This window comes from Glycine soja, chromosome 8 (assembly GCF_004193775.1).
Source record: "Glycine soja cultivar W05 chromosome 8, ASM419377v2, whole genome shotgun sequence".
NCBI classification, from domain to species: domain Eukaryota; kingdom Viridiplantae; phylum Streptophyta; class Magnoliopsida; order Fabales; family Fabaceae; genus Glycine; species Glycine soja.
Genome location: NC_041009.1, coordinates 39,929,690 through 39,953,668, shown reverse-complemented (window position 1 = coordinate 39,953,668; position 23,979 = coordinate 39,929,690). Strand labels below are relative to the sequence as shown.

General features: G+C 33.7%; 2 protein-coding genes and 1 pseudogene across 3 annotated transcripts; 2 read left to right on the top strand and 1 right to left on the bottom strand.

The window, feature by feature from the left end:
* Nucleotides 1-5,451: 5,451 nt before the first annotated feature.
* LOC114423146 lies at nucleotides 5,452-8,657 on the top strand (annotated as a pseudogene). Its single transcript, XR_003668799.1, has 4 exons — nucleotides 5,452-5,622; nucleotides 6,549-7,028; nucleotides 7,148-7,627; nucleotides 7,757-8,657. The product of XR_003668799.1 is annotated as a probable nucleoredoxin 1 (transcript).
* A 1,820-nt stretch (nucleotides 8,658-10,477) lies between these two features.
* On the top strand, nucleotides 10,478-14,011 carry LOC114423145. The gene is made up of 6 exons (XM_028389776.1): nucleotides 10,478-10,649; nucleotides 11,253-11,384; nucleotides 11,461-11,622; nucleotides 12,105-12,227; nucleotides 12,721-12,864; nucleotides 13,373-14,011. The coding sequence occupies exons 2-6, from the start codon at nucleotides 11,259-11,261 to the stop codon at nucleotides 13,820-13,822; spliced, it is 1,005 nt and encodes a 334-aa protein (XP_028245577.1). The 5' UTR covers nucleotides 10,478-10,649; nucleotides 11,253-11,258; the 3' UTR covers nucleotides 13,823-14,011.
* A 1,053-nt stretch (nucleotides 14,012-15,064) lies between these two features.
* Nucleotides 15,065-23,179, bottom strand: LOC114423144 (pantothenate kinase 1-like). The gene is made up of 10 exons (XM_028389775.1): nucleotides 22,746-23,179; nucleotides 20,054-20,263; nucleotides 19,398-19,444; nucleotides 18,883-18,999; nucleotides 18,228-18,347; nucleotides 18,035-18,129; nucleotides 17,853-17,946; nucleotides 17,523-17,654; nucleotides 16,258-16,370; nucleotides 15,065-15,536 (listed from the first exon to the last, which is right to left on the bottom strand). The coding sequence occupies exons 1-10, from the start codon at nucleotides 22,828-22,830 to the stop codon at nucleotides 15,308-15,310; spliced, it is 1,242 nt and encodes a 413-aa protein (XP_028245576.1). The 5' UTR covers nucleotides 22,831-23,179; the 3' UTR covers nucleotides 15,065-15,307.
* Nucleotides 23,180-23,979: the final 800 nt, after the last annotated feature.

Here is a 23,979-nt window from a genome sequence, read left to right as displayed (position 1 = left end):
ATTATTATTATTTTAAAAAATATTACTAATTACCAATGTTGTACTTATTAATAATCATTAACTTGTTACAAGAGATATGAAAATATTAAAGTTTAAAAGAGCATTTAATAAGGCAACTAATGAAAAAAAATATTTCATAAAAATTGTAAAATATCTTATAAAAAAGTTCATCAATTCCTTCTAATTTGTGTTTTATAATAAGGACAGAAGGAAATAAATTTATGAATATACAATGATTAAATGAGTAATTTTTTCATATATATTTTTATATATTATTTACAATATATGTTTTTTGTACGGAAAATTATAGGATTATATAAAAAGAAGAAAAAATATAGGAGAATAAATAGAAAAGGGAATTCACATGTTTTTTTAACTTCTTAGGTAATTTTTTTTAAAAAAAATATTTAAAAGGTGTGCTAAAATATAAGTTATTATTAATATGTTGAATTAAATACAGCGTTAAAATATGTGTCATGCCTACATTAAAAAGACTTATATTTAAATTATAGGTAATAATTTTAATATTCATTACAAGATTTATATATATCAAGTGAAAATTATTTTTGTGAAAACAATTAATCTTCATCTTTTTTTAAAAGGAATTAATCTTAATATTAGGTTAATTCATAAATGATTAAAATTAATTTTAAGTACTTCATTTGTGGATAATAAAAAATAAGGTAAAACTAATTAATTTTATATAAAAAGAAAGTAATAGAAAATAGCAAGAACCTAACCTGCAATGAAGGTGTGATTGAATGCTTCTTGTGAGCAATGATTGTTCATGATTCTGATTGAATGCTTTAAATATGAAAATGAACACAGAAAATAAGTACATAATACATAATAAAACACAGTCAAGTATCAAACCACAAAAAAAGAATAAATAATTATTTTTACTCCTAAAGGTGTAAAGCGCTGACAATTTTGTCCCATGATTGCTGAATAGATTGGATCAAAATATAAGTAAGTTTTCATTGGACTAATTTGTCAGATCCCAAATTTTCTTCAGGCGGCACACTAAGTGTTCTTTCCCTAGTTCTACAAAATCTTTTTGGTTGCTCCATATAAATTTCTTCCTCTAAGTCTCCATGTAAGAATGGTGTTTTGACATCAAGCTGCTCAACCTCCAAGTCTTGTTTTGCAGCTAGACCGAGAATTGCTCTAAACTAAGAATTACTAATCAACCTCCAAGTCTTCACCACCGGTGAGAAAATTTCTTCAAAATCTATGCCTTTCTTCTGGTTACATCCTTTCAGCACAATGCAAGCTTTGTACCTTGGGTTTGGGTTGTTCTCTTCATTCTTGAGTGTGAACACCCACTCATTTCTTAATGCATTCCTTCCTTGTGTCCACTAGATCATATGCTTGATTTTCAATCAAGGACTGAATTTCTTTTTTCATGGCTTGTATTCATTTTTCCTTATCATCTATCTCAATGGCTTCCTGGAAACTTTGAGGTTCCCCATCATTAGTGAGATTGACATATTCATCAGAAATACCTCTTTAATGGTTGTCTGACTCTTGTTGATCGCCTCACTTGAGATTCATCTTCCGTTTGGATAGTCTCCATTGTTGATTCTTCCATCGTCTGAGTAGGATGCTCCGTCTGACTCTGCTCCATCTGGTCAGGCTATTCTATCTGAGGAGGTTGCTCCATCTAATTGGCTTCTATCATCTGAGTGGGTTCTGCCTCTTTTAGAAGAGTCTCTCCCCTTGAGTTTCTCACTATGGGCTTTGACTTCTCAAATCATTGGATATCATGTATTGTCTGATCTTTGAAGAACACCACATATCTACATCGAACAGTCTTCTTGTTTATAAGATCCCATAGTCTAAATCCAAGTTCATCTCTTGGCGAACCAAGGTATATACTCCTTCCCCTTAGCATAAAGCTTTGTTCATTTATCTTTTGGAATGTGGATAAAAGTCTTACACCTGATGACTTTCAAGTGACTATAGGAGGCTTTCTTTCCAGACCAAACTTCTTCTAGTATCTCTCCATTTAAAGGTCTTGAAGAAGACAAATTGGTCAAATCAATTGCAGTCTTCACTGCCTTTCCCCAGAATGTCTTGGGGAGTTTTGAAAGTGAAATCATACATTTGACTTTCTCTACAATTGTTCTATTCATCATTTCAGCTAATCCATTCAACTGAGGAGTTTTAGGAGGCACCTTATTGTGTCGTATCCCATGAGCCTTGCAGTATGCCTCGAATGGGCTTATGTATTCTCCATCATTGTCTGATCTCAAGCATTTTAGCTTTCTTCCAGTTTCCCGTTCTACTAAGGCATGAAACTCCTTGAAAGTTTGAAGAACTTGATCTTTTGTCTTCAACGGATCCACCCACAACTTTTTGGAGTAATCATTAAAGAAGGTAACAAGGTATTGGGCACCACCAAGGGACTTTTTAGACATTGAGCAAATATCTAAGTGGACAAGATCAAGGATTTGCTTTCTCCTTCTAGTTCATTCAATCTTTGGAAAGACACTCTGCATTATTTACCTGCAAGACAATCTTCAAGGATTCAAGTGGTTGCCTCTTTATGTTTGGAAAGTGATCATTTGCTAGAAACTTCAAACCTTTCTCACTCAAGTGACCCAATATCTTGTGCCACAATTCTTTGGTTGCATCTTGAGCAACATTTGTCTTCCCTTTGCATATCTTTCCCTGCATGATGTATAATGAGCCTTCCTTCTTACCTTAAGCAACAACCATGCTTCCTCTACTAAGCTTCCATCTATCTGTATCGAACTGGTTTATCATCCCATCTTCATCTAGCTTTCATGTTGAGGTAAGGTTTAAACGCATCTCAAACACATGTCTTACTTCCTTTAGCACAAGCTTGCTTCCATTTTCAGTCATTAGAGTCACCTCCCCTATGCCAACAATCTTGCTTGTGATATGGTTGCCCATCTTCACCATACCGAAATCCCTTTTTTGATATGATGAGAAAAAACCTCTATGAGGAGTAACATGGAAGGATGCTCTAGAGTCGATTATCCATATACAATCATTAGATGCAATATTTAAATAATTTTCATTATTGATAAGAAAAACATTCTCATCATCTGATGCCACGGCAATAGTGGTTTCACCTTAGTCTTTTTCATTGAGTCAATTTGATTAGCATGGACAGTTCCAGCCTTTTGATCTCTCTTCAAGAATTTGCACTCAGACTTCTTATGGTCTAACTTTCTGCAGTAGTAGCAACTCAAGCCTTTGGGATGAGACTTGGATCTTTCTCGCGATTTCTCATGGCCTCCTTTACCGTGGTGCTCGTTCGTTCCTCTATTTTCAACAACTTTTGCTATGAAATGACTACTCAATCCTCTCTCCTTTCATTTGGACTCTTCATTTAGCAAACTATTTGTGACATTATCCATGATAAGCTTTCCATTTGGTGCAGAGTTGCTGAGAGTGACAACCAGTGTGTCCCAACTCTCAGGAAAAGAACTAAGGAGTAAAAAAGTTTGTAATTCATCATCTATATTCATATATATCTTCTTCAATTTATTAACAATACCTTTGAAGGTGTTTAGATATTCAATCATGTTATAACCGTCCATATACTCCAGCTTGACTAAGCGTCTGACAAGATGAGCTTCATTCCTCGATGTCTTCTTTTGAATCAAAGATTTAAGCTTTGTCCATAACTCATACACATTTGTATAAGTTGATACATGCTCGAACAAGCTTTAGTCAATATACTTACAAATCATAGCTACAACCTTCCGATTAAGGAGCTCCCATTCGTTGTCTTTCTTCCCTTTCATCTTATTCTTATGGGTGATTGACTCGTGCAAATCCTTGCAGTACAGATGATTTTCCATCATTGACTTCCAATAGGAGTAACTTTTTGCAATTAGCTTGAAAATATCTCCATCATGAGTGATAGCTCCCTCCATCTTGAATCACACAGGATAATAGCTCCCCCCAAATCAAGCAAGCTCTGATACCACTATTGGGAAACACTAGCTCTATTTCCCTCTCTGTAGACTCAAAATAGACACTTAGCGGAAATGAACAAAAAAAATAAGAATAGAGAGTAGAAGAATGACACAAAGAATTTTTAACGTGGAAAATCCTTTCAAAGTGAAAGATAAAAACCACGGGACCAAATCAATAAATATCTTCACTATTAAAAAGTAGAATTACAATGACTCTCTTAATACAAGAGAATATTTCTAAACCTTAGCCAACAAGGATGATTTACAATTTCTCTCAACTCTCACCAAGTGTGATGGAAACTAGAACTCTCTTTCTCACTATCACTCTTGCTTTGCATCTCTTTGGATGGGATGAGATTGAATGTTTCAACTCTTTACAAGCCTCCTTATTTATAGGAGAAGGGCATGACTTCTTGTAACTCCAATCTTCACTTTCCTAAGTGAAATATGTTAGTCTTAAATTCAAAGAAACCAATTCCAAGCCCTTGGAAAGTGCTCCACAACTTCCTATGTATGCCTTAAAATGTGTTCCTCAATTTCCTATGTATTTGAATTTGCATGTTTACTTAAATGTGAACCAACCTTAATTATGGAGGAATTGCCAACACAAAGGTGGAGGATTTGAGGGATTTTTTGAAGTGAAAGGAAAAAGGAAAGAACAAAATTATTCTTCTCATCGTGGCTGACAGCGGGTTTGGCCAACGTGTGATTTTTCTTGAATTGTTTTTGGGAGAAATGTATAACGAAAGATGAGAATCGTTTTAACTGGTTCATTTTTTCTAATCACGGCCTAGTCAGGCTAAAAATCTCATCAGAGCTGGTGATCAGAGGAAGGTTTTGAGGTATTTTTTTGACCGGAGAAGAGAATAAAATGAAAGAAAAAAAATTTTGAAATTCAAAATTTAAAATTTCTGTATGATTTGAAGTGCTTTTATATGAGAATGTAAAGTTAAAAGTGGAAGCTTTTTTCAAATTGGTGAGAATTATTAGAAGGGTTGAGATGATGACACGTGAAAAAACTTACTCCAATAGTGAACTTCATTATTATAATTATAGATTATGAGACGAAACAAGCATGAAAGTTAATAAATTTATTGTAGATATCAATTTGCGATGGAATAACATTTTCATCTCAAATCTGTCAAAAAAAAACTGTCATGTCAAAAACTATTTTTATTTTTGGAAATTTGAAACCGATATTTTAAATTAAGAGAGAACTACGTGTTATTTGGCTCTTTATTGGTTGAGACTATGGGAACCACCTATTTTTTTTCTTATGTCGGTCAATCACGAGTGTAAAAAACATGTATTTTTTAACTATGCGTATTTTTTTTCGTATGTCGGTCAATCACGAAGAATCTTGTTTACTATTACGTAGCAATAGGGAATGATTTTCTTAGTGCCCAAGAAAGAAAGTTCGAGAAAGTTTACAATTGTTTCATCATTTATTTATATTTTTTTTGTCTGACCTATCCCTTATAAATATTCCTTGCTAGTGCTGTTGTTTTCCACGCATTTTCTGTTCTGTTTTGTTCTCATTCTGTGACTCTGTGCTTAGTTAACGTTAACAGTGACTTAAGATGGCGGATTCTGCAGATGTCACCCACGATGTTGTGTCCCTCCTCTCTTCTCCTCAAAGGGACTTTCTTCTTCGAAACACGGCGATCAGGTACCACCACTTACCAAACTCTTGTTCAAGATTTTACCTTTTATGTTTTCTCGTGAAAGCCAGTTATGTCTGACAGTGACAGTATTACGGGGTCCCTCCTCGTTTTCTTTGTTTACTTGTTGTTTCTGCTTTGTTTTGGGGAACCCATTTTGTCTAAATTTTCACTAGATTCTGTTTTTCGATCATCCATGGTTGTTATTTGTTGCCTTTTATGTTTTTTTGGTGGTGGTGGTGGTGATAGAGGGTAATGGATCTTTCATGGATTTGATATGAGATTTTGATGGGTAACATAAGCCATAAGGGGTCCCTCATTTTTCTCTGCTTTCTTTTAATTGTTTCTGCTTTTATTTATGTTTTGTTTTGGGGAACCCATTTTGTCTCAAGTTCAACTAGATTCTGTTAGAGGGTAATGGATCTTTCATGGATTTGATATGAGATTTTGATCGGTGACTTGGGTAACAGTTTTTGTAGTGACTTTATTTGGGTATCTGATGTTGACTCTGCATGTGTTGTTTTTGTTGATGTGAAAATTTTAATTGCTATGATAAATTTTATGACAATTTTAATATGAATTCAAACAAAAATGTGATTCGGGTTAAATTGAATTGAATTCTCTACCTGTTGGGAGGGTATGGGGACTGGGCTAATTTGATTAAAAAAAATTGAGGACTAATTTGAATGGAACAAGGTCATGACATTTCTGATCATAGGAAATATGATAAAAGGAATGGTCATTCCATTTTGTTTAAATTGGAGGTCATTCCAATGAACTAAGAGTGTTAGCTTTTACCCATGGTTGTTTTATTCAATATTGCAGCTCATGTCAATTTTTTGAAGTGGTAGCTTAATTGAATGAATAAGAATCATATATGTACTTGTACTGGTGGAAAATTGTGGTTTCATTTGTTATATTTTGGAATTCACAGGTTAAAATTGACAGCTTGAAGGGTAAGAAACTTGGTTTGTATTTTTCGGCATCCTGGTGTGGTCCATGTCAAACATTTACGCCAACTTTGGTGGATGTGTACAATGAGGTTGCAAAAAAAGGTGACTTCCAGATCGTTTTCATTACGGCTGATGAAGATGATGAGTCCTTTAACGGTTACTTTTCCAAGATGCCATGGCTTGCAATCCCATTTTCTGATTCAGACACACGCAGCCGCCTTGATGAATTGTTTCATGTGAGGGGGATTCCCCATCTTGCATTACTTGATGAAGCTGGCAATGTTGTCACTGAAGATGGAGTTGATGTTATACGCGAATACGGTGTTGAAGGATACCCGTTTACATCAGCAAGGATCCAAGAGTTGAGAGATCAAGAAGAGGAAGCTAGGAGGAACCAGTCCGTGAGATCTCTCTTGGTCTCTCCATCTCGGGACTTCGTAATATCATCTGATGGAAAGAAAGTAAGCTAGTAACTTCTCTTTGTTTGTATGAGATTGCAGTTTCCTCTTGTTAATGCTTGGTTGTTTAGCTCAACATATTTGTTCATTTCCAAATTTGACTTCTTTCCATGTACCAACAGACACTTGTCTCTGAGCTTGAGGGCAAGACAGTTGGTCTGTATTTCTGCGTGAAGTCATTCGGATCATGCAGTGACTTTACCCCAAAGCTTGTGGAGGTTTATGAGAAGCTGAAGGCCCAGGGGGAGAACTTTGAGGTTGTGCTGATACCCCTAGATGATGATGAAGAGTCATTCAAGGAACTATTAGAAAGTGTGCCTTGGTTATCCTTGCCTTTCAAGGACAAAATCTGTGGGAAGCTAGCTCGGTACTTCGAGCTTTCAACCCTCCCCACTTTGGTTATTATTGGACCAGATGGGAAAACTCTTCATTCTAATGTTGCTGAGGCAATTGAGGATCATGGGGTTGCTGCATACCCATTCACCCCTGAAAAGTTTGCTGAGCTTGATGAAATACTGAAGGCCAAAGAGGCAGCTCAAACCCTTGAGTCAATTTTGGTGTCTGACGATCAAGATTTTGTCATTGGGAAAGATGGGGTGAAGGTAAAACTTTTTAAAACAGAATGTTCAAGTGCATTTCCCATTTCCCTTCTTCATTTATAGCATTTTATCATCCTTTCCTTCTCCCTCTTTGCTGTGATATTAACAAGTTAGTACTTATTCCCATTTCAGATTCCAGTGTCAGAATTGAAGGGGAAGGTTGTCCTCCTCTACTTCTCAGCTCACTGGTGTCCTCCATGCCGTGCATTCCTTCCAAAACTTATTGATGCATATAATAAGATTAAGGAAAAGGGCAATGCATTAGAAGTTGTTTTCATCTCAAGTGACAGAGATCAAACCTCCTTTGATGAATTCTTTGCGGGAATGCCATGGTTGGCACTTCCCTTTGGGGACTCGAGGAAGAAATTCCTGAGTCGCAAATTCAGGGTATCTGGCATCCCCATGCTTGTGGCCATTGCATCAAGTGGTCAGACATTGACAACAAAAGCTCGAGATCTGGTTTCACTCTATGGAGCAGATGCATATCCTTTCACCGAGGAGAGAATAAAAGAAATAGAGACAGAACAAGAAGAGACTGCAAAGGGGTGGCCGGAGAAGCTGAAGCATGAATTACATGAGCATGAGCTTGTGTTGACGCGCCGCAGGGTGTATTACTGTGATGCTTGCAATGAAGAGGGACATATATGGTCCTACTACTGTGGAGATTGTGACTTTGATCTCCATCCAAAATGTGCATTGGAAAAGGAGGACAAAGAAGGAAGCAAAGATGATGCCAAGGAAGAAAAGTCCAAAGATGAATGGGTTTGTGATGGAGAAGTCTGCAAAAAAGCCTAAAAGCTGCTTGTCAAGGGTTTTGGTGATGAATAATCTGAATATTTGGATGAAGTATTGTGAACGCCCTTCCTAGTATGTTTTATGAGTTGTGCAGAATAATCTGAATATTTGGATGAGGTATTGTGAACGCCCTTCCTAGTATGTTTTGTGAGTTGTGCAGAATAATCTGAATATTTGGATGAGGTATTTTGATGTTAATTATGGTCTTTAATATATATGGTATAATGGTTTACTCTTATTTCTTCTTGTGTACTTATGAATTACTACTTACTGGGCAAAAATCGTGTCTATATCCCTGCTTGTCTTTTAAATTTCCTTTTCTAATCTTGGATTTTGCTTCCAATGAATTAAAACCTTCAATAAAGCGTTGCTGCTTTAACAGCTTTATTGTTTCAACGATATCATATAAACGCATTAAGGGATATATATGGCTTTACTACAAAGTTTACGATGGAGACAGTAGCCTAAATTGTGATATTGTTCATATCTATGAACCCTCACTCATTTGAAGAAACAATCAAAGGCTTTTCAATGCCACGGATGGCTTTTTCTTTGAACAACAAAAGCTGCAGTGAGCAGAGCAGTTCCTAGAACTTTGATTCATGAGCTCTGTATTATTAAGAACAATATTATCAAGCTGTTGCATGGTGAGGGTGGTACTAGATTATGATGTACAGAGAAGAAGAAATGGAAGACAATTTGCTTAGATATTTTTCTAATCATTTTAGAACATGTTCCCATCTAAGGATCTGTTTTGATAAAAAAAAAAAAACTAATTTCAGTTTATGGAGAATTTTTTATTTTTTTTCTTTCTAGAAGTGCTTCTGGAAATCTAAACATGTTCTCTTAGGTCCTACCAAGTACTGAAGACTTACCTCTGGTCATTGTAAACATTTTAGTAGACCTTTTACAGAGATAATATCAAAACAAATGAGTCCCTTGAAGAATGAACGCTCTGGGTTTGGATGGTTTTCCTGCCTTTTTATTTTACCAAAGGTAATTTATAGGAGAGGATTTTATTAACGGGTGCTTAATGTTGATTTGTATCTCACTTCTTCAAATCACACATTCACAACACTCATTTAAGGCAAAAAAAAAAAAGTGCTTCCAAAAGATCTTAGGCCAATAAGTATTTGTAATGTTTAGATGAAAATAATCATAAAGAATATGGTTAGTAAACTGAAGGAAACTCTACCTTATACTGCTGATGAGGTCTGGAGTGCTTTTGCTCGAGACAATGCTCTGTTTGTTGGCTTTTGATTCTTTACATGGGATGGAAAATAAGAAAGGAGCTTCTTATGACTGAATTTTCAAAATAATTGGTGGAATTATCTTTTCCAACGTTCACATCTATTACTTATCTGAAATAACAAACTATTCCTTTTGGCTACCATATTAGCTTGATTCGTTCGCCTAACTAAATCTTTAAAAAATATTTTTGATTGGTAACGTATACAAAAATATAAAACTACTAAAAAAATATCGAACAGAGTTATGTTTTGAGAGAATTATTTTAAAAATATAAAAAATAAACAAAGTAAAATTCATAATTTTTTTAATAAAATTTTTATAAAATTATTTTATTATTAAAAATGTATAAAAAATAGACTAAATTACAATTTTGATCCCTTTTAATTTATAATTCACGATTTTGGTTGTCTTATATTTTTTTTCATATTTTAAAAAAGTTTATAATTTTGGTCAATCCTCAATTCTTCAAACATATATTTCTTTTATTTTAATCCAATTGAAATTTAGATCTAATATAGATCTAATATTTGTATTTAAGGTACATTAAGAAATAATTTAATTAATTAAAAAGTAAAAATTAAAAAAATAGTGTATAAAAATCTGACAGTTAAATGAAAATTAATTTTTTTTATAAATGTGAGAAATAAAAGTAAAAAGAAAGACAGTCCCGGATAAAAATTAAAAGAGATAAAAACTATAATTTAGAGGAAAAAAAAATATATTGCTTGCTTTGGTCAAAATTCAAATGTACGTACTTTGAAATTTGAACTTCTGTTTGATGGGTCAACTACCAAAGTTGAACATGAGGTGCACGTGTTCTCTTATCCTCTTTCTCCATCGTCCATGCCATACTCTTTTCATAAAAAAGCAAAAAATAAAAAACAAAGCAAAGCACTATCCATTCCATTCCACGTTCCAAGCTAAGATCTGGGCTTTGGCTTAAAGGAATATTCCGTGGGGTGATCATAGTTTTTACCCTGTGAGTTCAATCAGTTCATTTTTAATCTCTCCTCTGCAAAGTTTGCATTTTTCAATTTATTATTTCACTGATCATTATTTCTTTGCTCTGATTTTGTTTTGTCTTGCCTTTCCATTGTGTTTTCTGATGGATCATGCTTGTTCTAAATTTGGGTTGACTTCAATTCACTGTCTTGAGTTTTCTGCAGAACTTGATGTATGGTGCATTGATGCTGCTTAGTTTGCTTGTAGCAATTTGTCTTTTCGTTATCAAGTTTTTGTCTTGTTGATAACATCTATCTAGATTCTGTAATTTATTAGTTTTTTTCAATTTGGATTCTGTAATTCTGATGCTGATCACTTGTTGAGAACCAATTTGTGGTTCACAAGGAAAATTTTCACCTTTTGTTACAGGAACATTTTTTTTTGTTTATTTGCATTTAAAACTCCTGAATCAACTTATTACTGGTCCAGAGATAGATTCTGTAATTTTCCTTAACCTCCATCAAGTTGGGAACATAGTGGTAGAAGCTTGAATGTCTGAAGAGATTGCGAATTGCCTTTAAGAAAATAATAGTTTTGAATGTATAATATGAATTGTCTTAACTGTTTTAGAAAATTCCAGGTTCTTATGATGGGTGACTCAGAGGTGGCAAAGTTCGGCTTAAAAGTCGGGAAGAATGAGAAAAATGGGTTCCCAAGGGGACTAGATCCTGCAATATCCAAGTTTTTTGTGCAGCTCCAAAGTGTTGTTAAGGTCAGTCACTTATCTGTGGCTTAAAATTTTATTAGGAACCTGGTTTGAACTTAACAAACTATTTTTCTGACTACAGTCACGACTTAGTAGATTAGCAAAACAGGATGGAATGAGTTTGATGAGTTCTGTCCAAAGAAAAGGGGATAAGTCTTTCAGTTACTCTGAAGCTGAACTAAATGAGCAACTGCAAGCATGGAGAGAAAATCCATCTTGGGTTGACAAGCCTCCACTAATAAAGGTGAGAAGCAGTTAAATGGGAAAGTTTGATTTTTCTTTTAAAAATATTGGTTTCTAAATCGATTTTACTAGCTTCAGACTGTAGGTAGACTACCTTGCCTTAGAGATGTATTCCTAAACTGTTGATCTAAACTTTGTTTTGATACTTCTAAAATTTTAGAAATTGAGTATCTAGCAAGTTTTATTCAATTCTATTCAGATTTTAAATTGCTTTATTAGTTAACTTCTATTCGCCTTTAAGATGGATGCTTTGTTTGTGGATGACATCTAGTGGAGAATTCTAATGTATGTCAGATAAACTGCTCGACCAAACAAGGCAATGTGTAACACATTTAGGCCAGCTAAATCCGAGTGGATGTAAAAGTTCAGTGGTTCAGTCTATCAAACTTTCAGAACCTAAAGAATTGAAATCATTAAGGAAATAAATATCTATATCTGTTTATGTGCAACTGTAAATGTGTAATGTAATGTTTTTGTGTGCAGGTCACTGCTCCCAAAGGTTCTCTTTGCAACCTTGATGTAGAAGTTGATGTTGGCCTACCCCCTGATGCAGTATATAATATAGTGATAGATCCTGACAATAGGAGAGTTTTCAAAAATATCAAAGTAGGTGACTTTAATCATCCATAATTCTGCTCTCAGTGTGTTTGGTTACAACCTTCCTCAAAAATAGTACTTCAAAAAACATTGATGCATTCTGTTTCTTCTTAGCCTAGATTTGTTTTAGGTTTAGTTACTCATTTGATCTCTATAGTTACGAAAAAATCCCTTTTAGTCCCTGTACGGCTATACTTAAACATCCTCTTTTAGTCCCTACACTACACATACTTCTTTTAATTCCTTAGTCCCTACACATCATTTTAATTTAATCCCTTTTAGTCCTCAGGGACTAAAAGGGATTAGAAATGGTATGTGTAGGAATAAAAAGGTGATGTTTTAAGTATAGGGACTAAAAGGGAAAGTTTTTGTAACTATAGGGACCTAATTAGAATTAAACCTTTTTTTTATTGAACTTCTAGCTTGCATATTTGTCTGCTACATTATTTTCGTAGTCTCTCAGTTTTCTGCAACTCAACTTGGTGATTTCTTTCTTTGTCAGGAAGTGGTATCCAGAAAAGTATTGGTTGATGAGGGTCATAGGCAAGTGGTTGATCTTGACCAAGCAGCCATTTGGAAATTTCTTTGGTGGTCTGGGACTATATCAATCAATGTTTTGGTAGATCAAAACAGAAAAGACCATTCTGTAAGGATCTATACCTCTTTTAGATAATTAATGGATTCCATATTTGATGCACATAATTTATTCAAGGCAAACAGAAACTCACCATAGTTATACATACTATCTCCATTCCAAGACTCTCTTCTTTAAATGCACATTTTATATATTTATTTAGTTACTTCACTTGTTCTTGGGTTGAATCAGTTGAAAGTTGAACTTTAGGTAGAAGGCACTCCTTGGGGTTTCTGAAAATGTACCACCCTGATAGCATTTTGGTCTCTTGCTCCCTTCTATCTGAGATGCGAGCAATTGAATTTTTATTATCTTATGTTACTCACAAATAGTATTCAATTATCTAAAATTGGAAGAAAAAAAAAACTGGAATTTTTATCATATATCCTTTGTAGACATAAAGATTGGTAAGCAGTGACATTAGAGGGTAATATGTCATATGTGCATCAACTCTGACAAGCTCCTGCTTTTCATTCAACTAAGGACTTATGTCTTACATACTGCTATATAATTGTGTCAGATGAAGTTCAAGCAAACCAAGGCTGGATTCATGAAAAAATTTGAGGGCTGCTGGAGAGTAGAGCCTTTATTTGTTGACGAAGCAATGTGCCATCCCTTTAAGCCAGTGACAAAGGAAGACTATTATGCATGTGCAAGAGGCAAAGGAAGAATTGGATCTAAAGTTAGCCTGAAACAAACACTTCAGCCATCCATTGTCCCTCCCCCTCCCCTATCATGGTATTTGAGGGGAATTACCGCCCGGACGACTGAGATGCTTATAAATGATATGCTTGCAGAAACTGCTAGAATCAGAGGAGGATATGAGGCTGAAAAGTCTAAGGCAGAGGAGCTTCAGGGAAAACCTGGTGAAAATGTGGACCTGGTTTCTAACACAAGTGACATTAAAGAAAGATGGAAATTGCGTAGAGAAAATGCAAAGCATAGTCATAGAAGACTGCTGACCAAGTGATATTCCTATGTTTGTTTTATTTTTTCAGCAATCTATCTAGATTGTTACATGTAGTCCAGTTTAAAGGATTCTAATGTATGCATTACACAATGTTAAAGTCACTAATTCCAGCTCATTGCATGACATTTCAGTCGGATGAGTTGATGTATCCAATAGCATAGCAAGAGGGAAACATTGCAGTTCTTTTCATTTTTTTCCTTGTTTTTATTTTGAAGGTGGGGAAGGGTGCTTCTTGATTTTAGATTACTTAATTCATTTGAATATGAAGTTGTCAAGGGATTATTGAATTGTTATAACCATGATTTTTAAAATCAGTTGAATTGGGAATCGGTCAAGTGACCGGTCCGAAGATTCTAAAAATTCAGAGCATCTCAAAACCAGTGAATAATCGATCAAATCGGCATAAAAATGATGTTGAATCAATATAGAGAACCGGGATTGAACCGGTCTTTTTAATTTTTAATTTTTTTGTTTTATTTTATTTTATTATTTAATCTAAAACATTTTTAAGATAAATAAAAATATATTCTTAATATTTACATTAAGTATCAATTATTTTTTCAACTATTACTAGTTTTTCTTATGTAACATATCATTTAATCATTTATGATTTTTTATCCTAATTTTTTAATTTCAACTACCATTGAACCTTGAACTAATCTCTTCATCATCCAATTTTAAAAACATTGGTTTATAACTATGAGATGCCTGATTTTAGATTTCGGAGCACCACAAATATAATTTCTCTATTTGTCAATTCTGAGTGAATTATTAAATGCTTAGAATCCACATGAAAGTTTCCAAAATCATGTTTTCAAACTCGCGACTCTTCCCTCAAGTCGATGATCCTCTTATTCGAAAAGCATCATCCAAGATCGATCGAGTACGGGTGTAAGGGGACACGTAGAACTGTATCCGCGAGTCAGGAGACCAGCCGTCGTCACTCATCACGCAGCGGAGGAGCTATTGACTGAATGTTGTTGTCGTGTCCTAGTTCCCCTCCAATTTCATATGCCGCATCAATATTATTCTCTTTGAAAACACACAAACAATATCTTCTCTTTGTATTCATTTTTTTCACTCTCATAATTTTAATTTCTTTTATGCAAACATAAAATTTTAAAAATAAAAAAATTTCAATTGAAATATTTGAAATTCTTAAAATTTAAAATTTCTCATAATTTTAAATTCTCTCATCCAAACACACTCTAAAAGACAAAAAAAAAAAATAAAATATCTCACTAAATGAGTAACATGGCTGCACCTTATGTATTCATACAAATCATTAGTTGTTATACAACACAATTCATTGGGTGAAACTGTGAAACAATAACAATCACTTGAGTAGTCGCTCTAATTTTCCCTTTTGCTTTAATTCTAAAGCCAATAATCACTAGTTATAATTCTTACTTCCAACCATTATACAGAATCAAAACTATAGAAGTTACAACTACAAGTCATGAAAGCAACGAAAAATTGCTTCATCTAAGCTGCATATACACTGCACTCTATACTTTCATCTCCATTAAACTCTCCATCTGGTGAACCATGCAATGTTTTATCCACGGCAAAGGATAACTTGCTGGGACTTCTTTGCACCACTTGATTGGCCAATAATTCCTTGAGGCCATGTTTGTCAGAACTCATGAAAGCGCCTACACCTCCTAGAAACCCTTCATGCCGCAAAAACATTGCCTTAGCCTCACCTTTAGACCTGAAACAAATAAATAGCAGATTAAATACTTTTTTTTTTATAATTATGCCAGAAGCAAGTAGGCTCAAAAGTCTTATCAAACCTACTATGCATTATAGCTAACTTTAAAAATAGTTATAGCATCATGCAAATGAAAACCTACACTCCCTCACACCCTCCCCTGCCATCCCTAAGAAATCAGGATATGTCATTATGCAAGTTAAGCATCCCGTTGAGGGTGCAGAAAATTATGCTAACACAAATAAACACTTACTTTTATTGATGGAACAAAATAGAAAATGCGTATGTTTCAAGATTAAATGGTGAAAGAGAAATGTTAGGAACACACTCTTTTGAACAAACTCCTTATTATTGGAAATCACTAATTTTGCTGGATCCCACTCATTATTTAATGAGTTTCTTGATTTTTAATTTTCAACAAATTTTAACCAATGATAAAGTGTGTGTTTGAAAGATTGTGTTAGAAACTGTGTTGTTAGCACTCCTCAAAGCGAGAAATCATTTTTCTTTTGATCATTCTGAATATAAAGTTTATGACTAGTATTTCTTTGGTGCAGCAGCACTCAAAACTACTATGAATGTTTTAAGAGATGGAATTTAGACTAAGACAGCGGCAATAAATTCTAATAGTAATAATAAGTCCATGTCCCTCAACGTAGATCATGGTTAGTTATGAAGCACCAAATTGGCAGTATAGTGGAGGAACATCCTTCTCACTTACCAGAAATTAACAGCAACAGATAATGTGTCCATAGTAAAAGGATGCCTCCGAATAAAAAATCCACCAAAAAAAATCCTCTTCAGCCCAAAGCGAAGGGCATTCAAGTAAGAGATCTGAAAGCAAACAACAGAAACAAAATGATCCCAAATACATTTCACTATTTATGACAAGATAAATACTATCATGACCTTATTTTTAAGATTGGGAGCAATGAAAACAAAAGCACAACTAATACAAACAGGCATGTACTCCCTCCGGTCTCAAATATAAGAAAAAAAATAACATGTCACGCTAACTAAGAAAGTTAGTTAATCACATCTAATTGTATTAATTTCAATTAAAAAGCCTCAATTTATCCTTCATTGGAACTTGGTAGCAAGAATAAGAAAGAGTCATTGAAACTAGCACGTCAATTAAATGAAGGGTATTTTAGAGATAGTAGCATTAAATAAAATAAAGTTAGTTGAAATTTTCTTATATTTGAGACCAAGAAAAATGTATTTTTTTTCTTATATTTAAGACAGGAGGGAGCATGTGTTAAGATCCGTTGACAGTGGTGAAAATCAAAAACAATGTTACATTCATGAATAACTTTCTATAAAATGAGTATTCCACTATATTCACATTTATTGAAAATTAGCATTATGCAGATATTAGGGTAGTTCATTGAATGCAAAGGGATTATTGCAAATTGTGTTATAATACAAGGGGACACCTATTTATACTACTAATATAGGTCAAGTGCACAAGCCCATACCAATAAGACTCCAAATTCTAATATCTAACCATCCTCTCCTTCCGTATAAATCAATGTAAAATATGTTTTTAAAACAAAACATCAGCCAGTGAAGAAGCATTTACAGTTTAGCTGACATGAAAATTACTTACTACTTAATACTTGTATATGTACATGAGGAGGATTTCTTAACTGATTTAAGTATTGGCATACTTACCCTACCTATCAACGAGATGCAGCTAGATTGCTCCACTAATCACTTTTTTTTTTGGAAAAAAATGCCAGCATAGAGAATACAGGAAAAAAGACCAGGGTAAGCATAAAATATCCTACACTAACCAACTATTATAAAGATAGAAAGAGTACATTGAAAATCATTGCAGAAAATGCAGACAAATTGCAGGCTTGGAGTTTTGCCATGAAGCACTGGATGTATTATACACACACACACACACATATACTTTAGTTAATATTATCATGTAGTGAACAGTAGTGTTCATTAACTGCAAATCTACAGTACACAACTGACCTGTCCAATATTATTTGAGATCATTCTTAGAAGAGATCGAGCAATATCTTCAGGTTTGTAGTCTCCACGCTCCTTATTATCAGAAATTGCCTTTCCAAAACTAGAGGCTATTGCAGTGGATGAAAGACCTATCTGTTATCAATAAAAGAAACATATATGATATATTCCAGCAAAAAATCATTAGAATAACTAGATAACATTATTCTCCATTTGAACAATCACTTTTACAAAAGCTATTCAAATTTCGAAGAACCATCAAATGGTAACACAGAGAAAGACTGTCTTATAATTTTAAACAGGAAAAGGAACATAAACTTTCACCAGTCATACCTTAGAATAGTCCATTCCACCATAAATATCTCCAACAAGCATATCTACCGCTCTATTGTTCCCCCGATAACTTAATTCCAGCAGCTCATCAAAACTGAATCAGAAAATACACTAATGGTAATCTTATGCTATATAAATCAATATTCAATAGTGCATTGGTCCCAGGAAAAAAAAGCCCCCACCTCTTGCACTTGGTTAAAAGCTTTCCTAAACCCCAGAAAGTGCCTCCGCCTATACTTGTTCCACTAACTCGCTCAAATTTTCCCTCTCCTTCCACCTATATGAAAATATTAAAATATTATTTGAAGTGCTTAGAAAAGGGAACATATTTGGAAATTGGAAAAATATTGCAAGTAATGCAACTTTGATAACTACCTTAATCATGCCAACACCAGACCCAATATTAACAAGAAGATAGGGATACAGATCATTCGGGTCAATCTGTACAAATTGCTTTTGATCACCCATGTAGGTAAATGCTTCCTGGTGGACCACCTATTAAAAGTATATCAAGACACAGATGAGATCTTCTTTGAAGAAATTCTCAAGGGGTATTATTAATAATGAAGACTTAACAAGTAGTTTACAGCAAACTGAAGGAACAGTGTTTGAGCAAAGCCCCTCCACAAATCAAAAGGACAACAAATGGAATTCCTGAAACAATTCCTTACAATTACCTGATAGTGAAAAGTATATGGAAATGCCACATGCCTTAAGGCTTCTCATATGCCAGCAGTATCAAGAAGAAAAAGATAAATTTAACTTGAGAGAAAAATATACTCAATATGATTTGGGTACAACAGTCCTCAAAGCTTACAACACCCTAAGTCCCTAACCATTATGTATGTACTATCAAAGCTTCACAGTTCAACACATATGCTAATGTTTTACATCAGAGACTATTTGTTGAATGAATGGAGGAAAAATGAATCTGAATCTCATAATAATTTTAATTTGAAATTTAAAAATGAGAGGATGTTTGTTTTGTACCAACAAAATGGAAAATTTAGAATGTGTTTTAGGATCCTACCTCAAGAAGAAAATTTGCTCCTGCAACAAGACAATCCATTTCATCTTCCTTGTCAAGAATGATTCCTAGTCTTTCCTTGAAAAGGTCTGGATATTTGTATGCACCACCACCTGTGGCCTTCTCACAAATAGTTTATCATTAAATACATGACTTAAATCAAAGTACCTTAAGTCTATGTAAACATTATTTTGTATCAAATTGAAAATCGAATATTTTTCATTCGAAATATCTATGAAAGCTTGAACATGTGCATGAGCGTCTGTTACCTTTGGGAACTATTAATATTCTTTGAATTTTAAATCAGATTCTAGGAATTACATGTCTTCCAACCATGGCAAAACAGAAGACAAGGAATAGAAACTGTTTCAAATCAAGGCAGAGGCAAGCTTGAATTGGTTTGTAACTTACAATCTATAGATTTTTCTCAAAACATCTATCTGTAGTGTACACTCAAAGACAACAATAGGAACAAAATATTCATAATATGACATGCTTAAACATTTTAGTTTGATTACCTTAATAGCTATTGGCTGACTTCCAGGATTTTCTTGTGGCTGACTACCTGAATTCATTATCAGATGCAAAAATTTCAGAATGACCTCAAAAATGGATTGGATATCATGATGAAACATAAGATGAGTATATATGTTTCTAGGGATTATTTTAGTAAGAATCATATAGTATATATGTTTTAAAGGATATCCATTAGTTTTGGCTTTGGATTCTGTGTAGTTTATTTGCCACCTAATTATCAAACTAAGATCAAGCTCAGTTTTCAAGGTCCAAGCCTCAAAGGATAACAAATATATAGAACAACTGTTTCACTAACAAGTACTTGAGACTTCTATGACCAACTATATATAGAACAAGTAAAGCAAAATTTAAAAATGAGGAAGGCATAAAAGAATTTAGAAAAAAGATGGATGAGAGATTCTAATCAGTCAGCTCGGGAATCTAAACAAATAAGGGATCAATACAACGATGATTGTAGGAGCCAAAATGGTTTGTCAAGTTCAGTTCAGCACGCAAGGTAATCAAGTCTCCAAAAGAAACAAATGCTGCTAAGTGCTAACCATGAACATGGTTGCATGCCTTGGAAAATTCAGTTACTCTGTGACACAGTATCAAGATCAAGATTTGCAAATATAAAGGAATACCATTATGTACGCACCTCCAATATGAAGTTTCATGGACTTGATAAACTCTATGCAATCATTTATCCTGCTTGTTTCAAACTTCTTAAAATTGAGCTTCCCATTAAGAACAGGATATTGCTTACTGCTGTCGGATTTCTCCAAAGCCTTTCTATGAGATATCCCTTCCTCGCCATCAACCAAATGATCATCATCTTTTGTGAAGTATACTAACTTGGCGAGAGATCCTGTCAACAGGTGGACAATACTATTTTAGGCCAGAGCAAGCTGATGTGGAAGCAGAATTTCTCTTCACAATTCACCAAAACCGGGCAGAAGTTTGACAATATCATTAATGATATTGATAGTTGGACAGCAAGGTACCAATCATCAATTCATATTTTCTAAAAAATGCAATGTTGTTATCAAGATTCAATGTATATGCATTCTTAATATACCTGTTAGTTAAAGAAAAATGATACCAAAATTAAAAGATATTCCAAAGCCAATGACATGACATGCAATCAATCAACTTGAGAAATTTAACGCATACACGACACACCAGGACAAAGTGCCGAACTTCCAAGCAAAATACCAACAAACCAAAACTCATATAATTCAGCACCCATTTAAATGCAGGCAGACAGTTTGCTCTGCTTAATAATTATGCTATGTAAATTCAAGGTCTAGCTAACCGGTGCTCAAAAGGGTTCTGGTTAAGAAACATTAAATATACCGTATTACATGCTTTCAATTACTTTAAAAGCATCATTGAATGAATGACTTTTGTATTTTTTATACAATAATTGCTTTGTTTTTCAATAAATACTTTCGGTATTTGTTTCCTTAATCAATTTCCTTAGGACTTCGGTTAGCATTTCCCATAAGCTAATAGCAATAAAAAATATAAGAAATATCAAATCCAGTTGAAGGTTTCAATTTTTACAATCAACCCAGAAAAATATGAGAAGCAAACATGCAAAGTTGAACAAATAATATGAAAATTAATAAAACAAACCTGCAATTTTGAACCAAAAACAACAGGACATACACTACAACCAAACCTTTGGCTACATAGAGATTAATCAATTCAATTTGGCTTTATCAAGAACCAAAAATTCTCAATAAACAAAATTACCATCTTCTTTAATGATTTGATTTCTCCTGATATTTTCACCATGATTTAAATAAATAAATAAATAAAAACGTTTTGCAAGCGCAATTGCAGCTGCATCAGTAACATTTATCCACAATTTCTGCAATATATAGAATTGTATCAAATCACACACCCACAAACATGACTGCTATTCAAAACCTAGGTTATGAAAGCTCTTCTCAACCCCTTTTGATCAAACCATCTTCCATTTTATACACTTTTCTCAACAAAGTAACAATCATTTTTCTTCTAACATGACCAAACCACCTTGTGCATGTTTCTGTCATTGTCTCAATTGCTATACTAATTTCCCAGGTTACGTTCGTTTATTATGTTGTCTTTTCTCATATTCACTCATCCACTTCAGCAATTTCATCTCCACTAAACTTATTTTATTTTCTTTTTGGCGTATCCCTGTCCAATATTCACCATACAGCATCATTGCCCAACAGGAGTTTCCTTTGAGTTTAATAGGTAATTTTAAACCATATATTAAGCCTGAAGCATTTTCTTTCAATTCACCCACCTAACCTGAACAGGCACACCCATCAGAAGAACAGATATTTTCAGCAGGATTATAGACGTTGGCCCAACCAATTGCTTCAGGGAGGCAAAGTAAAATTTTGAAGTTTTCAGACGGAACACTTTCAGTGCCCAGTTTCATCACTGGAGATAATTGCCAAAATGTGGTCCAAGCAAAGAAAAAGGAATAAGATGATTCACTGATTAGAGATAAGCATGAATTACTTTTGTTCGATATTAGAAAATGTTTGAGACAACAATAATCATGCTTGACACATCGGTATTTCAGTTTAAGAAGTGTATGATTCCCACAATCAAAACAATACTCAAATTTTAGAACCTTTACTGTCAATTTAATAACCTATAGTATAGACTGATGTAATAGCAGTGAACGGTGCTACAATGCAGATTAGCAATCCCCCAATTAAGCAAATTTCCAAAAGCTCTAGCATGGAGAACATGATCTCCAGAGCTCTGACATGATTTGAACTCGCAGAATTAAATAAAAAAGATATCCACTTTTTATCAAAAGTAAACAAGTTCCAGAGTCCACCCCATTCTCAACAAACAAGTTAAGCCAACCAAAGATATCTATATCTATGCAACTGCATAACAATGATCCCTCCAGAAATTTCACATTGTTATGAAGAACCAGAATCATTCTCATTCATTCCCAATGCTCAAAGTACTAATTCAGGTGCAACCAGAATTCAGGCTTCAGAAACTTTAACTCTATGCAATTGAATTTGAACAGCAAGCTGGATTACCAAGCAAAACACCAAACCAAACTACTCGAAACACATGTATCCTTCCATGCATATGATGAGAAACCAAAGGGGTTCAAGAAACAACCATAGACAAATACATAACAAACCAAAAACAATGCCATATGCATCACTATCAGCCAGCCAATCAAGATTGAAACTTTTCACCAAAACATGTACATCTCACAAAATTTCACAACGCAAAGATGTCAAATTTACATTAAAATCACCAAACCAACAACAATGAAAACAATAACAAAAAGTGAAAAGTGAAAAGCAGAAACCTACCTCCAATATCCAAAGCCAGATGATACACATGAGATGGTTGGTTAGGATCCAAGATTGGTTGAGTTTGACCCTCTCTGAGATCCATTGCCTTTTGTTATTTCAGTCTCTAATAATCTAAGCTGTGTATTTATTTACAATAAATAAATGGTAAAGACGTAAAGTGGTCAAACTCCTTCATCTGTAACCATCTGAGATAAGCAAATTACTCATCCGTTGCTGTTGCTGGCATTGAAAGAGATAATAAAAATTTAATTAATTATAATTAGTAACCTTCTCAATAAGAATTTTAATTTTAATTTGTAGAGTTGATTAGTTCAGAGAGGGAAAGAAAATAGAGAGAGAGAGAAATGGAAAGAAAAAGGGTAGGTGGTAGATGTGATAGGGTACGGTATTGTTTTCAAGAATGAAAGATTGGCCATTGACGTCACGCAAACAACATTGGTTTCGCATGTTGTTGTTGTTGTGATATTGTTGAATTGAAATTCAATAAATGGAAGACTTGCACTTCCCAATGATGCAACAAAGCAAAGTTTCGGGATAACTACGATGTACAACAAATACTATTTTAACGCATCCATTAATACGGTTAAATTTAATGCAAATTTTATTATTCTTATTATTGTTATCTAGTAGTATTTAAAAGTAGAAAAATACTTATATTATTATATAATTAAAATTAAATATGTACCAAATAATTTTGATAAAATTTGATAAATTTATTTATAAAATAATACTAAATATAATAAATACTCTATTTCATGATTAATATGGTCAAAATTATTAAATATATTAAAACTAAATTAGATAAGAGATAAATGAACTTAAATCAGGTCAAAAAAATAAGAGAGCATTTATTTCACAAAATCGTCTTATATTTTTGGAAATTTGAAAGTAGCAATGTTAATTCTTGTATTTACTAGGAGATTATCAAAAAATATTTCTAAATATTTTCTTCTCAAGACTCAGGCTACTCAACTCTTATTCTCACTAGTAGGAATGTATGCACGGGTCTGTTGTTATATTTCAAAAATTATAAAATTGTTATTTCAACTTACGCTCATTACATATATTAAGAATTATAAAACATAAAATTTTGATTAATGATTACAAATAATTAATCTAATTTAAGTTTTAAAAATTAATACACTATATTTGACAGTAAAAATAGTTAACTGAACCAAAATATTATTTAAGTCACTTAACCACAAATATTAATAACATTCATAATTGATGT

Coding starts and splice junctions, on each gene's coding strand:
- LOC114423145 (XM_028389776.1), top strand. CDS start 11,259: ATGATGGGTGACTCAGAGGTGGCAAAGTTCGGCTTAAAAGTCGGGAAG. Junction 11,623..12,104: donor ACAAGCCTCCACTAATAAAG/GTGAGAAGCAGT, acceptor TTTTGTGTGCAG/GTCACTGCTCCCAAAGGTTC. Junction 12,228..12,720: donor GAGTTTTCAAAAATATCAAA/GTAGGTGACTTT, acceptor TTTCTTTGTCAG/GAAGTGGTATCCAGAAAAGT.
- LOC114423144 (XM_028389775.1), bottom strand. CDS start 22,830: ATGGATCTCAGAGAGGGTCAAACTCAACCAATCTTGGATCCTAACCAA. Junction 20,264..22,745: donor TCTGGCTTTGGATATTGGAG/GTAGGTTTCTGC, acceptor ACCTGTTGACAG/GATCTCTCGCCAAGTTAGTA. Junction 17,655..17,852: donor GTGGAATGGACTATTCTAAG/GTATGACTGGTG, acceptor TATTGATAACAG/ATAGGTCTTTCATCCACTGC.